The sequence below is a fragment of the Musa acuminata genome, chromosome BXJ3-5, assembly GCF_036884655.1.
Source record: "Musa acuminata AAA Group cultivar baxijiao chromosome BXJ3-5, Cavendish_Baxijiao_AAA, whole genome shotgun sequence".
NCBI classification, from domain to species: domain Eukaryota; kingdom Viridiplantae; phylum Streptophyta; class Magnoliopsida; order Zingiberales; family Musaceae; genus Musa; species Musa acuminata.
The window spans coordinates 7398627-7415119 of record NC_088353.1 but is presented as its reverse complement, the minus strand read 5'-3'; the positions used below and the strand labels follow the sequence as shown (position 1 = coordinate 7415119).

The window sequence follows — 16493 nt, the reverse complement described above, 5'->3', positions numbered from 1 at the left end:
ATGCACATGTTGAGTTGCCCTTTTGCATTATCTGCATCTGTGTTGGCCTCAAGCAATTGCCAAGTGACTTAACACAAATACAAACATCTGCGTCGTCGCCTCACCTCTTATCACCGCTCTTTCTTCTTATCCACAATAGTCACTCACGACCCCTAATAGCATCGTTATTCATCATCACCAAAAATATAATTAGCATATTAAAATTATATTTTTACTTATCATTTATATATTTTTTTCGATAAAATTAATAATATTATGATAATATATTTTATTTTTATAATTATAGAGATTCTAATATAATTTTTTTAAATCTATAGATCGAAATATTAAAACTACAAACGTTAATATATAATTAGCCGTTCGTTTAGCCAGAAGCCTCGTGAATGCTTATGGTAGGTCGTCGGGTCCCCCTGGAGATGACATCATTAAGGTAGGTAGGTAGGTAGGTTGTCGCGTACGCTTAAACAGGTAGCTGACGCTTTATGTAGATAAATGACGCCTTCACTCGGCACTCTTCGTCGTCGGCTCTCGTCGAGTAAGTTGCGCTCCTCTTCGCGGGTGGTAATAACCCCCCGATCCTCTTCTCTTCCCCTCTCCCCGAAACCCTAATTCCATACTCCATTGATCACCGATCCCTCTCCTCCCCGCCCTTCTATCTGACGCATTCTGTCCTCTCCTTCCTCTGCGCCACGGCCGTCTCCTGCCCCCGTCCTCGAGGTCCGTTGCTCCACTGCCTCCGAAGCATCTCCGGTCCACGCCATTCATCGGGTAATTCGATCCTTGTTCTAATCATTGCCTTTGATTCTATCGGCGAAACATCTCGTCTTTTCTGAATTCAAGGATTGACTTGATGAGGAATTTGCAGCCGAAGGTCCGGAATCTCATAGGAGGAGAATTTGTGGAGTCGCTGTCTAAAGATTGGATCGATGTTATAAACCCTGTAAGTTTCTTGAATGCAGTTCTTGCTTGCGTTGGATTAACGGCTGGTTGTGAATTGAATTTTTGGATCCCCATTTATATGCTTATCTTCTGGTCTGAGTTCTAAATGTTTGACCATCTCTTGATCTACAATAATAGCTTTCTTTTCACCTTCACCACCTTCTGCAAGTAGGAATCTGTTGATGCGTCCAATAATGTTGCTAAGTGAGCCTCCTGAAACTGTTGCCGCCATTATTATCATATAAACAAACATGATTCTACACTTGCTGTTCATTTGGACTGCAGCAATTTTCTCTCGTGGGAAGGGAACTCACTCTACACCCCCATAAATCATGACCATATTATTCCTCCTCTGCACACTGTCAGTGCTATGGAGCATTTGCTTCCCTTGCTTTTGCAGGACATAAACCAAAAAGAACAATAGCCTCTGGTAGAATAATCGTGTACATTATTAATGAAAGCATCGTCTTATTCTCTTTTCTCGCATGCTCGCCTAATTGCATATGTTAGCATCTTTACATAGCAAGAGCGTGGATTGCGTACCATGTTTTTATATACTATTTTACCTAGCAATGATCAAAATATCCTTAATGTCATATTATCAAAGATATATGAAAATTTTCCAAGAGCATTTGGGTGTCTTTCAGAACACTCGTTATTCTCTCATGTCTATTTCATCGTTATCATCTTCTTTCATGTCATAAAAAATATTTATATAATATATATTTTGCATAACCTATATATTTTCAAAAAATAATTAAACTTGTAGTTCAATGAGTTGACCCTCTAATTAAACTGATGACCAAGTGATATGTGACTTGATTTGATTGATGTCGACTTTGATCCTGATTACTATGACATCTACTTTCTGTTTGCTTATTCAAATAAATTAACTTGATGATGGATAGAGAAGTGGATATGGGAACAAGGTCCATCAAAATATGGCGCTTATATGGCCCAACCCAAATTTTGTACTGCTCGTTACTTGTATCGTGTTTTCTCACCGTAGTAGAAGAAGAAGAAGAAGAAGAAGAACAGAAGATGGTGGCTGTGATGGTGATGCCGGCCGGCTCGCGGCTTCGTGTCCACTCCGGCGCGTCGGCTGTTCCTTCCTCTGCTGGCAGCGGACGAGGAGGTGGGGGAAGAGGAGTACCTGAGATCGATGGCGGCGATCAAGTCTCATCGTGGTCTTCGTCTCCTTCTCCTCTGTTCCTGCGGTGGCCTGCGAGGATAACGAGCGCGTCCAACCCATTCGTCAAGCACTGCGTCAAGCTCCGGCTCAGCTCCTCCTACCGTCGGTCCTGCGGCTCCGCCCTTGTTGTGGGCCGTACCCCCATCTTGTCAGTCTCCTGGGTGATTAAACCGGTCGTTCATATCTTAATGTGTGTTAAAGTTTGAATCTTTGAGAAGCATTGTTGTAGAAAAGAGCAGAAGAAGCTGCATCTTTTCTAACGCGTGCCCTTTTGTTATGGGATTTCTTAGAAGTTCTGGTTCGTGGAATAACCTAGAACTACATAACATTCTGTATATATGAAATTGGTGCATTCTATAACATCTTTGCTAAAAAAATGTTTATTTTTTGGCACAAAAATTTGCAGGGAGATATGCAGGTTTCAGCAATTGAAAGGGGATGATGATTCTATGGTGGATTGCTTGCTTTTGCTAGATGGCGCAGACACTCTTGGAGGATTCCATCATTTCTCTGCTCCTGTCGTGCATGTGAGCCCTATTGTGATGAAGAAAGTCTCTGGTATGCAGTCAATTGATTCCATTGAAGCTATTGCCCTTATGAGGCTCCCTGGAACTTTCTTAAACCTTGAGGAGAATGATGAAATTTGTCAACGTTGGTTCCCTTCATCTCACCGGCTATTGGTGCTTGACGGGATCCAGGTACCAATTTTTCCTGTTTGATCCTGGGGTCTGCTTGTGTTCCATTACTTGTTCCTCAATTTTGCTACACAGAAATCAAGATTATTGGTGTCTTAATTGATCCTGTTTGTCTGCTTTTGTTCCATTACTTGTTTCTCAAATTTGCTACATAGAAATCAAGATTACTGGTGTCTTAATTGATCCCTCTGCTAAGGCAGTTATAAAGAAAATTGTCTCGCACCAACAGCTATCACAAGTGCAGTTCAGTTAAGTCTATCCATTATCACTCTTGAGTAAATTTGCTTCTCTATGCATCAATTTTAATCATCCTCGGGGAAACTACGTATGATCTGATTGTCTTGCAATCTGATTGATCAATGTAGTAGCTCTGCTTTAAACATGAAAAGAAAGATCTTTGAGGTTTTAATCAGATTTCTGACTAATTTTACTAATAATATGGTAAAAGAAAGATCTTTTAGATGTCCCAAGGAACATTCCTTCCCGGGGAAAAAAGTGAACATAAAAAAAAAAGAAAAAAACTTCGGGTAGTTATTTATGTCCAATTAGCTCGATTTGATTTTATAATTGTTAAATTCTCATAGTAAACTTGGCTTGTTACAGTGAAATGGCATTACTAATGAATTATCACCAGGACTACAGTAGTGCAATGAAAAATGTTACATGGTTTTGTATGTATGCAGTTTCTGGCAGCGTTGATGTAGATTCCTAGGAGGTAAAAGCGAATGGGATGAAACATTCAATTGTTGGTTGACCTCCAGCATTAATATAAGATCTATGCATGAGATTGCTCTTATATCACTCACCCATGAACTATACTTTTACCGAATAACTATTACATCTGTTTGAAAATTAGAGATTCCAATCTTGTTTATGCAGTGTTTACAATCGCTGCAGTTTTCCTGACCTTTCCATCACAATTTGTTCGCTTTTATGTTCTTCACAAAGATTTAGCGCTGGTTTGCATCTATTAACTGTCATAAGTTGTTTGCTTTTAGACTTTCCAGTTATATGGCCTAGTTTCAGTTGCTACTTGGAAGTTGTATGTGGAAGACAAAACACGCCAGGAAATTCAATCGATCTCAAGATTTCACAATGTTCAAATTCTCTAAACTGTTTGTAGGGCTTTAGAAGTAATCACAACCTATTGCAAAGATTAAAGGGGACTGTTGTGCATTATACAGGTGCAGCACGTTACTATAGTTTCAATGTGTCTTTTTGGATATAGTATCCGGGTAGCTGTAGGATTGGAACACCCTTGTTTGTTGGCAATTCCTCATCATATTTTGAGTTTTGGAGATGATCTCTATTATACCACCTGGAGAACCTAACCAGAACTGTATGCCATTTTAACATGGAAAGGGAAGTTAGATTTGCTCATGTATCATATACCACAGTGTTTGGCTGTTTTTCGATTGACATCTGATTTTTTCATTCTTGTTAGTCACATTTTCACTGAATGTACAGAAAGAACCTCTGATGTAACTTATTTTCATTTACATGCTTCATGCCAGGTTTTCTCTTAAATTTCTGGTAACAATGCAACAATAGATCTCCTTCACCAATCTTCTGATTGCATCTGCAAAGATTTCATTGTATGAGGTTTGTTGTATAATAATAAGCATCCTTCAGAGAGTGGGTGGACCCACGGATATGAGAAATATAATTTTTCCCTCTTCTACCTGTTTGACATATAGATAAAATATTCATTCTAAATCTTCCATGTGATAGCTTGCAACCTTCTTTTTATTCTTTTGGGTAACAACACTCATAGAGATGCTCTATAGCTGAGTATGGTCAACTCTGTGGTATCTAGAAATGAGTGTTCATCTGTTCAACTTTGGAGTCTGCAAATTATCGTCTTCAATAACTCTGTTGTCTCAGGTCATGATGCTTCAACCAAATTAAATATTTCTTTCCATTTGTGTTGCAGGACCCTGGTAACCTTGGCACTCTGATAAGATCAGCTATGGCTTTCAAATGGGTAGGGCTTATCATTCCTTGAAGCTAATTGTATTTCTATTATTATATGTCACTAACTTAGAAAAAAAAAATTCTGTGGTGACACAAGTTTGAGAATATTATGAGAGGGCAATAACAACTTTCTTGAAACAATTGGCTTGTCTTATACACAGGATGGTGCCTTTCTGCTTCCTAACTGCTGTGATCCTTTAAATGAGAAGGCACTTCGAGCATCTCGTGGAGCTTCCTTTCAGCTCCCTGTGGTTTCTGGTACGTGGTCTCATCTAATGACCTTAAAGACTAAGAATAAGATGAAGATGTTGGCAGGTCATCCAGGGAGTAGCGCTGATGGATCCAATACGACTCGTTCATTGTCTCATGAACTTGCAGAGTCATTGGCAGGTGAGCCTCTTTGCTTGGTATTAGGTAGTGAGGGACATGGATTGTCAAAGCAAACTGTGCAGGCCTGCAAGCTAGTAAGCATTCCTATGGCTGGTGGTTTCGAGTCCCTTAATGTTTCAGTTGCTGGAGGAATATTCTTATTTATGTTACAACCTGAAACCCGTAGATACGTATGATTGCCATTACTTAGTTCTCTGCATTTTCGGTGTCAATTCATATATAATCCTTTCTTATACATCATGTTATTCTTTTTTTTATTTTTTCTGTCATCATGGAGAAGATAAAGGAAAAAAGGGAGCTCTATTACTGTTAGGAAAAAGAACTTTTGGTTACTGAGAAATTGATGATAAGAATATGTGTTTGATCGTGGAAACATTAACTGACATCATTTTAAGCTTGTACGTTGGGTCGTGCACGGCATGAACACTCCACACTGTCACACATTTTGGGTAGAGCAACAGTCGCGCTCAACGAATCCCATTTTCATAGTTGATTTCTGCTTGATGATCTTGTAATGTAAAACATCAATTGTCTTATCACCCTGGTATCCTTTGGTGTTACTAATTCGGCTGAAGCTTCAATTATATGTCTACGAATGGGTTATATGTCTAGATGGGTCATCCTTAGTGTCTCAGATAGTTACAAGGAAAACGATAATCAAAATCTTCCACTTAGAATAAGGAATGATGCCCAATCCTAGGAAAAAGGTTACTTTCTTTTGAGGTTCAAGCTCCTAATGTTTCTGTTATGATTTTTGGTTTGGTCTTTCCATTTGAATCATATCCTATCCTTCAAGTCACATGACATTTTGAGGGGCAATCTCTTCGTCAATGTGGTTTTACAACTGGTGTCACATGTACACTTATGTGCATAGGTTACTCAATCATTCAAAGTTCATTTTTATATAATGTTTGCTTGTGTGATCTAGTGTTTGGCTCCCATTAACTTTTCTTTTCCTTGTAGGTCTCTATGGGATTGTATGAGATTACTAGAATGCTAACCTTTTGTAGACGAATATCACAAGTGTGTCACACATCTTTAGACAACACCTGCTAAATCCAACATTTGGTATATAACGTGCAAACGTAGCGGGGCTATATGAAGGCACACCCGATTATTTGGGAAAAATGAGCATAGAGATGTGGAAAATGAAATCATTTAAAGGAACGAGCATAATATTCAAATGAATGGTTAACCCTTTACGTCAGAGGCATCGTAAGAATAAATGAGTTAGGAAGAACATGTGTGTGCATAAAAGTTAAGATAGTTGAGTTCGAGTAATAACTCGATAACGTTAATCTAACTTGACAATGCTTGATGTAAGTAAGAGCATTGAGACTCTACAAGTTGGAGAATGGTTAAGTTCAGGCAAGGGCCCAGGAAGGGAGAGAATTGATTGTTCATAAAATTTGGTATTCATGCGATGATTTTGTATGCGAATGATATATTTTCCATGGTCATCACAAAGCAATAATGCTATAGAGCATGAAAATTTTTTCTACTACATGGAATAAAAAGAAAGTAAATTTGCTCCAATAGATCAAATTTACAAAAGATAAGTCTTGATTTCTCAACAAATACTTCTTGTGTAATGTATCACACATTATGAAGAGATACCTTTGAAAAGCAAGCCTACTCAACCTAATGAAGAGTGAGGGGTAGAGCATCTTAGGCTATATGTGGTTCATGAATGGAGTCTATTTAGAAGAAGAAACATGGTGCGATAGCATCAATTTCATAGTGTTTTCCGTGGATGGAGGTCAATGATCTGATCCCTTGCAAACGCAAAAGGGAAATCATGTTGTCCTTGAATTTCCTAATGGTATAAGACTCTTATATGGTGTAAAAGTCGAAGAGAGTTTTGAGACATACACTTGATCTCAAAAGGCACAATTGATAATAAATACTACGACGAAGTGACTCTCAACTTATAAAGTTGAAATTGAAGCTAGAAGACATTCACGAGGGACAAGAGGTTGTAGAGGTGAGAGTTCTTATAGAATATATCAATGTTTTGTCCTTTAAATTTACAAGAGAAGCAATAGGCACTAGAGTTTGTGTTTGAGGCAGTCCTAAGATGCTAATATCGAAGCACCATTCTTCAACAAAGTTAGTATACTTCAAGAATTACTAGACGACAAACTAATCCAGAGCTAAAATTCATCTTCGATTGCCTCATTTGAGGGCAGATGAAGGTCAATTACCAACAAAATGAACACAATCAAAAGTGGCAAAGGCCTTATGACGTGAGGATGGAGGTGACACAAATAAGCTTGCAATTCGAGTTCAAACAAAAGATCTTAGGACTATCAAGACATGACCAAAAGGGAGACATAACGAACTATTGATTGTTGTGGAATCTTTACGAGACAAAATGACACACTAACAAGTCCTAAGTCTAATGAGAGATTTAATCATCCAAAGGAAAAGAGTAACACACTGACATGTTACCATAGCGATGAATCTTTCATAAGTTTAATGTCATGTTACCATAAAGATAAATTTCTTTATGATGAATTCCTCACAACTTCAAGTTAAGAGTTGTTTTTTTTTTTAAATTTCTTTTCCCATTCCTTAACCTATAGGTGACCATTAATTATACAATTACATGCTTGATGATAACTCTTTGGGTTGCTACAAGGTAAATCAGGAATGTCCCATCTCTTTTATAGCATAGGATCTCATCTATCCAGCTCAACTCCCCTCGACCATAAATATATCATGCTTCTTAATGGTTTGGGTCAATTATATCGTGACTAATGACTAACCTTTTTTTGGAGCCCGAGTGGATGCTAGCCTAGCGAGCACATTAGCTTGGACGTTTTCTTCGCGGAAGACCCGTACTACATTGAGTCAGGAGAAATTGTGGGCCATTTTTTGTACCTCGACAAGGTGTAGAAATTGTTCACTTTTATCAGAGGTGATGGCTAAGCGTAAAAATGAAATCGATGGATAGATTTATGATGAATTCCTCACAACTTCAAAATTTAAGATGATGCATGTTAAGGGTTTTTTTTAAATTCATTTTCCCATTCTCCAACCTATAGGCGATTATTAATTAGGCAATATCATGCTTGATGATACTTCACTCTTTGGGCCATTACGGGGTCAGTTAGGGGCATCCTATCTCTTTTATAGTATAGGATCTCGTCTATCTAGCTCGGCTTCTCCTCGATCATAAATACGTCGTGCTTCTTAATAGTTCGAGTTGATAGTATCTCAACTAAAGGCTAGCCTTCCTTCGAAGCTTGAGCGGATGCTAGCTTAGCGAGCACATCAGCTTGGGCTTTTTTTTTTGTGGAAGACTCGTAATACATTGAGTCAGGAGAAATTGCAAGCCAATTTCTACACCTCGACGAGGTACATTGTCATGGTTACATCTCGGGCCTCATAGCTCCCTTCCACCTAGCTTACGACTAGTTGCAAATCATTGAACATTGTTAAAGTCTTGGACTTGAAACTTCTGAGCGAGTTAGAGCCCCGAGATGAGTAATTCATATTATGCTTCATTATTGGATATCTTGAATTTAAACAGAATGGCTTGTTTGTATACCTATTTGGTCGGACCCTTCATGATGAATATGACACTGCCTCTTTCTAAGGTGGTAAAGCTATCCACAAATAGCGTCCATGCTAGCAAAGCCTCTTTCCAATGTCTCAGGATGACTCTGGAGTTCAAAAATCTATCTACTATGTTAGTCGTGTCTTAAGTGGGGCCCAAAGAACAGTACCTCCCTATCAAGAGGCTTTCATTTGTATTGATACTTGTGGCAAGGAAGCTCTACCCCTATTTTCAAGCATATGTTGTATAGGTGATCATCAACCAACCACTCAGACATGTTCTTTCTAGGTTCGATGTCTCAGGATGACTATTAAGATGGTCAGTAGAACTGGATGAGTTCGACCTCCGATATGTGTCGAGGACTACTATTAAGACCTATGCATTGGTCAATTTTATCTTAGAGCTAACTCTCGTCGACAGTCGATAGTCACACCCCCTCAGCATGGACGCTGTTTATAGATGGCTCCGCCACCTCAGAAAGAGATGGTGTCGGACTTGTCCTGAAGGGCCTGAACAAACAAGTATCCGAACAAGTCATTCGGTTTGAATTCAAGATCTCCAACAATGAGGTAGTACTCCTCTCAAGGCTCTAGCTCACCCAAAAGCTTCAAGTCTAAGACTTAAATGGTGTTTAGCGACTCACAATTAGTTGTGAGCCATGTGAAAGGGAACTATGAGGCTCAAGATGTGACTATGGCAAAGTACCTCATTGAGGTGTAGAAATTGACCGGTAGTTTTTCCTAACTCAATGTATTACATGTCTCCTACAAAAGAAATGCCTAAGCTGACGCCCTCGTAGGCTAGTATCCGCTCGAGCTTCGAAGGAAGGCTGGCGTTTAGTCGAGACACTACCAACTCAAACAATTGAGAAGCATGATGTATCTATGGTCAAGGGAGAGTCGAGCTGCATGGACAAGATCCTATACTATAAAAGAGATGAGACACTCTTGACTGACCTCGTAGAAGCCTAAAGAGTTAAGTATCATCAAGCGTAGTATTGCATAATTAATGATAGCCTATATTGCAGGTCCTTTAGCTAACCACTCCTCATATGTCTACACCCAAGAAACCGAGAGGGTGCTCGCTGACGTGCATGAAGGTATTTGTGGGGAGCATATTGGTAAACACCCTAGCCTTCAAAGTGCTTCGATGAGAGTTCTATTGGTCGACGTTGCACAAAGATTAATAACCTATACCCAAAGATGCCAGGGATACCAAAAGTTTGCTCAGAAATAATGTCAACCAACGATCCCTCTAAGCCCGATTGATTACAGATGGCCATTCGCCCAATGAGGGATGAATTTTCTCATACCTTTTCCGCCAACCTCAAGCCAACGACGGTTCCTCATCATATGAGTGAACTATTTCACGAAGTGGGTAGAGCGTGAAACACTAGCATCGATCATCGAGAAACAAATAGAGAAATTCATATGAAAAACATCATCACCCGCTTTAGAATCCCAAGAGCCCTCATTACCAACAATGGGACATGTTGGGAAATCTGGGATGACATCACATGCGCAGTGAACAAAAACAAAAAATACAAATTTCCCGTTGAAAAAGGTTTCTTATCATCGTGCAAAAATTGGTGCGTAAAAACCCGCGAAACCAAATAATTACGCGTACATATGAGACTATGTTACCTACGGAGATCGTATATTCATGAATTCCTACATATCTATCGGAGAGGATGAAAGAGGTCAACTGTCCTCCTCTCTAATGGTGATCCACACGACAAGGGCTACAATGACGCTCCTCAAATTGTTGCATAATCCTCCTCGCAACACACATCAGAATCAAGAAAGGGTTGCCCCTTCTTGTTGTCCACACGCTCCAAATAAGGGTTGCACGTTGAGGAGAGGGAGAGAGGAGAATAGGAGATGACAACAAAAAAGAACCTAGCCTATGACCCTTTAGTTCCCTTCTATTTATAGAGATCCCTAATTAACTTAACCCTAATGGATCATGCCTTATTGGGTATTAGATCTTCATCCAATTACTCGAACCTCTTAAATCATTAGGTCTCTATCTAATAATCTCTCATTAGCTCTTATTGGATCTCATCTATAGGATCCAATAAGATAGGAGCTCTAGCAGATATCTCATATTCGAACCTCTACTAATCGCAATATCTATAATCCCCCGACCTGGTCAACATCCATTCGATCGAGTAATGTTGCATGACTACGAGTTACTCTGACTTGCAAACCTTTTGTGACTTGTTTTCGATTATGTAAGGGAAAAAATAGCTACTACTTAATCGCTCAAAGGGGCTTTAGCTGAGGGATATACTTTCTTCCTCTGAAGCCATTCGAAAGATAGATGTGAATTGGCTGATCAACGTGGGTCTCAGCTTAGCTTTTCGAGGTATGATTTAAACCTTTCATCACTTATCCCATTCCTCCTTTTAATCCTCTACAACCTTACCTTATGATCGTGATACTTTACAAACATGAACATGCATTCTTTGAAAATGAAGGTTCTGGTGCTTCATTGTTCACGAGCCATCGCTCGAGTTGTTGGGCTCGACTCGATTGGACCATTGTGAGGAAGGTGTCTCGCCATCAAAGGAGTGTGGAACCCAAGGAGCCAATTCCCGATATAAAGCCTCCCACCTCTACAACATTGAGATCTTTTGAGGGTCATCGAAGTTGTCGGTATTATATATGGACAAACCGAAGTATTCGATTTATGCAGGGCAAACCCTTACCCTTCGCAATTATTTAAATAGCCGACCTACGGAGCGAGAGTGATGGTATGACCTTGAAACAATATCACACATCTTTGTGTCCAAAGAGGCAAAGCAAATCTATCATCTTCTTTGAAAGTTCCAATCCACACCCATTTCTGCAATGAAATGCTAGTTAATTAGCTCATGACAAACTCCTTCAGATTCCCTTCGCTGATTAAATATCCTAAAAGACTATACTCTCTTTCATTAACATCATCAACCTATCCATCACTAATCTACACGTCAGATTTGCCCTACTTGATAATTAAATACCTGATCATAATACTTGAATATTTGATTGGTATCCCATCTAGATTGAGCACAGTTGCAGACCTATAAGATGCACATTCTCCATGGTCAACCATTACATGTAAGACAGTGATATCAAGCATACCTTCTACTTGTGCCTTTCTGGAATCCAAACTCATTGCTAAAAATGTATCAAATTGGCAACAAGCAATCAATAAAATTGTCATTCCAGCATCACATTGAATCTAAAACACCAGGTGATAAAGTTTAGTTGGATGCTTACACATCATAATCATAGCAAGGGAAATGGCAGATGGAAAATGTTTTTTTGATTCACTTCCAAGGGCCAATCTAGGATAGCAAAGTGTATCTTTAGCAGATAAAGGTTCAAGGTGCCATTATTACTTATCAAAGAAACACGACCAGCATGAGCAAATGTGGACTTCGTGAAAATTATATATAGATCAGGCACCCAGCCCAGCGCCAGAACCTCGACGGCACTCATTTAGCATGTCCAAATAGAACTGGCACTTGCTGATGTCGGTACCATAATTGTTGATGCACTACATTCACATATATAAAGGAAAGAAGCTTTAGTGTAAATTATTGAAATGAGTCAATAGAGAGGGCGAGAGATTAGAATACATACATCCTGGAAAGCCTTAGAGTGGATGCCACATGCATCTGTGCCAACAGCATTGCTCACTGGGGCAGCAGCAGCAGCAGGAGCTTCAGATACCACGGTCTCATGCTGTATGGTGCGAGGCCCCAGAACAGCATCGACAGCTCTGTGAGCAACAGCACTGCCCGTGCCGAAAGCCATGCCTGATCAAGGACCACAGCTCACCATGAGTTGACATATCCATCAACTGGGATTACAAAATTCGATGCATGTATAAATATGTCAAAATGGGGAGGGAAGAAGACAATAACCTTGAGCAATTGTGGATCCAATTCCTCCTAGGAGAGATCCACCACCCTGAGCAGGAGCTGGAGGTGGTGCCTGATGTACTGCAAATAAATGAATAAGAAATTGGAAGCATAAGTTTCATCTAGTATCATAGAAAAAAGGAAAAAATAAAGATCAGGATGACCTAAGTAGCACACTAGCGAATTGCAACAGCTAAAGGAAAGTGCTGAACTAGGTGACAATGACCACATATCACAGTCAATGATGGCAAGATTTATCTTTCATAGTGGCAATATCAAAAAGATATAGATGAATTTAAACTACTTTGGAAGCCATTTCATTAAAAACTAGTCATCACACTTGGAACTTCTTAAAATCCTTTTGCCAGACTTCTCATTGCTATGTGCTATAACAGTGTACCCAAAGAAATGGAGTGAACAAATCTAGAGAACATTAAAATGCAAAGGCTTGACAAAACATAATTTCGCAAAGGAACACAATAAACAAAACAAACAAGAACCGATAATTCCCATAAATGCAACCACAACAAGACAATCGAAAGTGATAATTTCATTCCAACATCAGGTGTACAAACACATACCACCATGTTACTGTATGAAAACAAACATTATTCAGTAATGATAAAATGGCAATAAATTACATTTAGACAAATATATTGTGTCAATCAAGGATGGAATATTCATAGGTTGAATATGGAGAAATAACAACGTATCAAAAGTTGTAGGATATATCTGATGGTTATTTATCAAAAATCTCTCAACCATTCAAAAGAAAGGGTCAGCAACCAAGTATTACCAGGTTGAGGAGGGTTCCTCACTGGAGCAGGACGAGGAGCAGCACGTGGGGCTGGACGACCTACAGAGTTTATATGATAATTAATTAGCCTATGGACAAATGAGTTACATAATACAAACAATATAATTAAGCATTCACACAACAAATTGAAGCTTCCTAAATATCATCAATCAAAGCCGGAAAATATATGAATCATCCATTTACATAGCCAAGAAGCTTGTAAAAACAAAAAATCAAACATCCTGAGCAAGAGACAAATGCAAAATGTTCAGTTGATATTCTTGAAGCAAAGGGACTTCACCTAGAAGTTTAAATGAGAGGAAATTGATCACACATCAGTAACTAAGGTTAACTAAATAGTTTCTTTTCACCATATCACTCTGGACACAAATAAAAAAGAAAAAATGGATAATAACTACGGAAAATTTAGTGCAATAAAGAACATTTTCTGAAAGGCCAAAAAATAGAGATATGACCATAGATAGAAATTCATAACAAATATCATCAAGGATGCAAAAGTCTTAAGCATATGTTATTGGTCCTGCTAATGTCAAGAGTAAAAAATGGATAAAGATAAACACCATCAGAACGAATACGAGTTGATAAATCTGCAAAAGGCAATATTATGTGATGCTTCAGTAATATGAACACATGCTTATTCGAGATGGAATATTGAGTATCTTAAAAAGAAGCAAATTTTGAGCTTTGTATAGGTTGAGTTGAGTCAAGTCTATTTCTAAAGTTCTTTTGTATTTGCATCAAAATTTTTCTTTTCTTTCCTTTTGTAACACAAAGAAGCAATTTAGTTGGGTAACACCAAAGCCCATGTATGACCCTCACAAGTTAAGAAAGAGTTTGAGTTTATTTCATGGTAAACAAAGTAGTATCTAAATCAAGGAATGGATCCAGAAATGTTAGTACAAATAGGATTATGTTACTCAAGGATAAAATAATTAACAACACTTTGATAGGATCAAACACTTCTCAAAGAGCTATGCAGTTCAAGAACCTAATTTAAGGAAACAAAAGTTCAGCTGAGACTTAAAGAATCATCAATATCTTAAAAAGATGATGAAATTTGAAAATGAAATCAATGTTTAAAGCCAAAGTATGCCAGCATAGTGTTTTTACTCTTCTTTCCCATTTTTGTGTTTTACTTTATTTATTTCTTCCTGTGACATCCCTTTTTCTTTTTGAGATTTACTGTTGCGATAATGGTCCCTTCCATTTGAATTGAAGACCATACACTAAGTTTGGATGGGTTTGCTACCACATTAATCTTGGATCAATTGCAAGCCCTTGTTTTCACATCAATAAGAGTCGACTCTTCAAGTATATTTACAACATTAGTTTTTACTAGCAAGAGCTTATCACTCTCTACCAAATACTTATGCCCATTAGGGATGCCTATACTGATATAGGTAGGGAACTGATAAATAGTGTTACTAGTCCAACCACAGACCAGGCAGAACCCAATGGTACCAATACAAATCAGTCATACCATTCAGTAAATTACAGGCATATAGGTGTATCACCAGATATTGGCCTCGTAACAAATTTGAACTGGGCAATAAGCCTACCACCCGGTCAAAACTATGTCCCACCTATCAAAAAACCCAAAAATGTATTTCAGGCTTCCAAACAAGTATCTCACTTCATATTTCTAGCCTCTCCAGTCAAGCTTCAAATCTCCAGCAAGAAAAGAATTTCTATCCAAATTAAGGTAAGTTCAAAACTAGATTTCTTGATTTTGTGGTTAAGGTAACTGGAACCATATCTAGCCTAGATCTAACATAAATCTATGTGACCTTAAGTTAGATCTATGCAAGATGTAGTCTAAATTCATATATCTTGGCCAAATCCGCATGGATCTACACCAGATAAGTCACGAATCAAGCCAATATCCATGTATATCAGCAATATGTTATGAACACAATGTTACAAAGAACTCCAAGAAGTTCACTAAACATGCCAATATTGATTTTTTTAACACTAATAAGGGACAACAAGATATATGGCATGCTTATATGATGTTAACTACTGATTACCCAAATTTATAATCTTATTCAGATGCATGATAAAAAATTAAGAATTATATTTCAATATATGCGTTGATTGGTGTGGTATGCTTGATAATTTAGCATTTTACAAGTTGTATTTATATTTTTTTCATTACATGATTAATAATAGGTCCTACATATATTGAGGGCTTATATGGCTAAGGATAAGTCAGGTACTAATATTAACCGGTCCAATTAGTATCGATCTTTGCCGTCTTATAATTGAAGGTAAATATGCTTCAAAGAGAGGAAAAGTCCAGTCCACTATTGGTACCATCTGAAACAATCAGTACCGACACACAACATGGATCGGTATGTGATCTTGGCCATGACATATGTTTGAATCCTGGTATTTAAACCTTAAAATATACCACTCAATCAGAAGTGTCCCTTTATCTTGACTAGCATACACAATGTTTTGTTCCCTTTGTCAAATCACAGAAAGAATACATGCTTGCAAATAACAATATCTTATTCCCTTTGTCAAAAACACAGCAAGGAATTTTTCTGGACAAATGAGGTTAAAGCACAGAGATCGACAAGAACCTCAAATACGACGAGAGGAAAAAGCATAGGAACGCAGCATCTGGGGATGCTCCAAACCCTAAGAGATCTACAAAGAAGGAGGGATTAAAAATCAAAGACATTACCGGAGCTTCGGCGAGGCATGACGGCTACTCGAAGCGCGAGAGGAAGAGATAGTTGGGGATGAAACCCTAGAAAGCTCGAAAGCGAAGAAATGGGAGACGGCTTGAAACAGTGAGGACCCATGGGTTGCTTTTATAGACGGGCTGCGGGATGGGCCAGTTGACGACGGATTCTTAGTTTCCGATTTTGCCCATGTAATTAGCGCTTTATTTACGAGGAATATCCGAAAGTCATCGAATTGCGAAAAAGTAATAGCCGTCCGATTAGACCATCGGATAAGGAACTGGATGATGGATGATTTCAGATCCGGTTTTGCTCGTACTATTC

General features: G+C 38.5%; 2 protein-coding genes across 4 annotated transcripts; one reads left to right on the top strand and one right to left on the bottom strand.

The window, feature by feature from the left end:
• The first annotated feature begins 510 nt into the window (after positions 1-510).
• On the top strand, positions 511-5425 carry LOC103984993 (uncharacterized). Of its 3 annotated transcripts, none has more exons than XM_065150833.1 (6): positions 511-768; positions 866-940; positions 1952-2279; positions 2538-2829; positions 4760-4810; positions 4962-5425. In XM_065150833.1, the coding sequence occupies exons 3-6, from the start codon at positions 1981-1983 to the stop codon at positions 5364-5366; spliced, it is 1047 nt and encodes a 348-aa protein (XP_065006905.1). In that variant the 5' UTR covers positions 511-768; positions 866-940; positions 1952-1980; the 3' UTR covers positions 5367-5425. The 3 variants fall into 3 exon arrangements, with proteins under 3 accessions (XP_065006905.1, XP_065006904.1, XP_009400870.3); XM_065150832.1 differs by having other exon boundaries at positions 1949-2279; XM_009402595.3 differs by lacking the exons at positions 511-768; positions 866-940 and having other exon boundaries at positions 952-2279.
• Positions 5426-11943: 6518 nt separating this feature from the next.
• LOC135637891 (uncharacterized protein C6C3.02c-like) lies at positions 11944-16320 on the bottom strand. The gene is made up of 5 exons (XM_065150758.1): positions 16169-16320; positions 13459-13518; positions 12666-12743; positions 12382-12557; positions 11944-12295 (listed from the first exon to the last, which is right to left on the bottom strand). The coding sequence occupies exons 1-5, from the start codon at positions 16287-16289 to the stop codon at positions 12197-12199; spliced, it is 534 nt and encodes a 177-aa protein (XP_065006830.1). The 5' UTR covers positions 16290-16320; the 3' UTR covers positions 11944-12196.
• Positions 16321-16493: the final 173 nt, after the last annotated feature.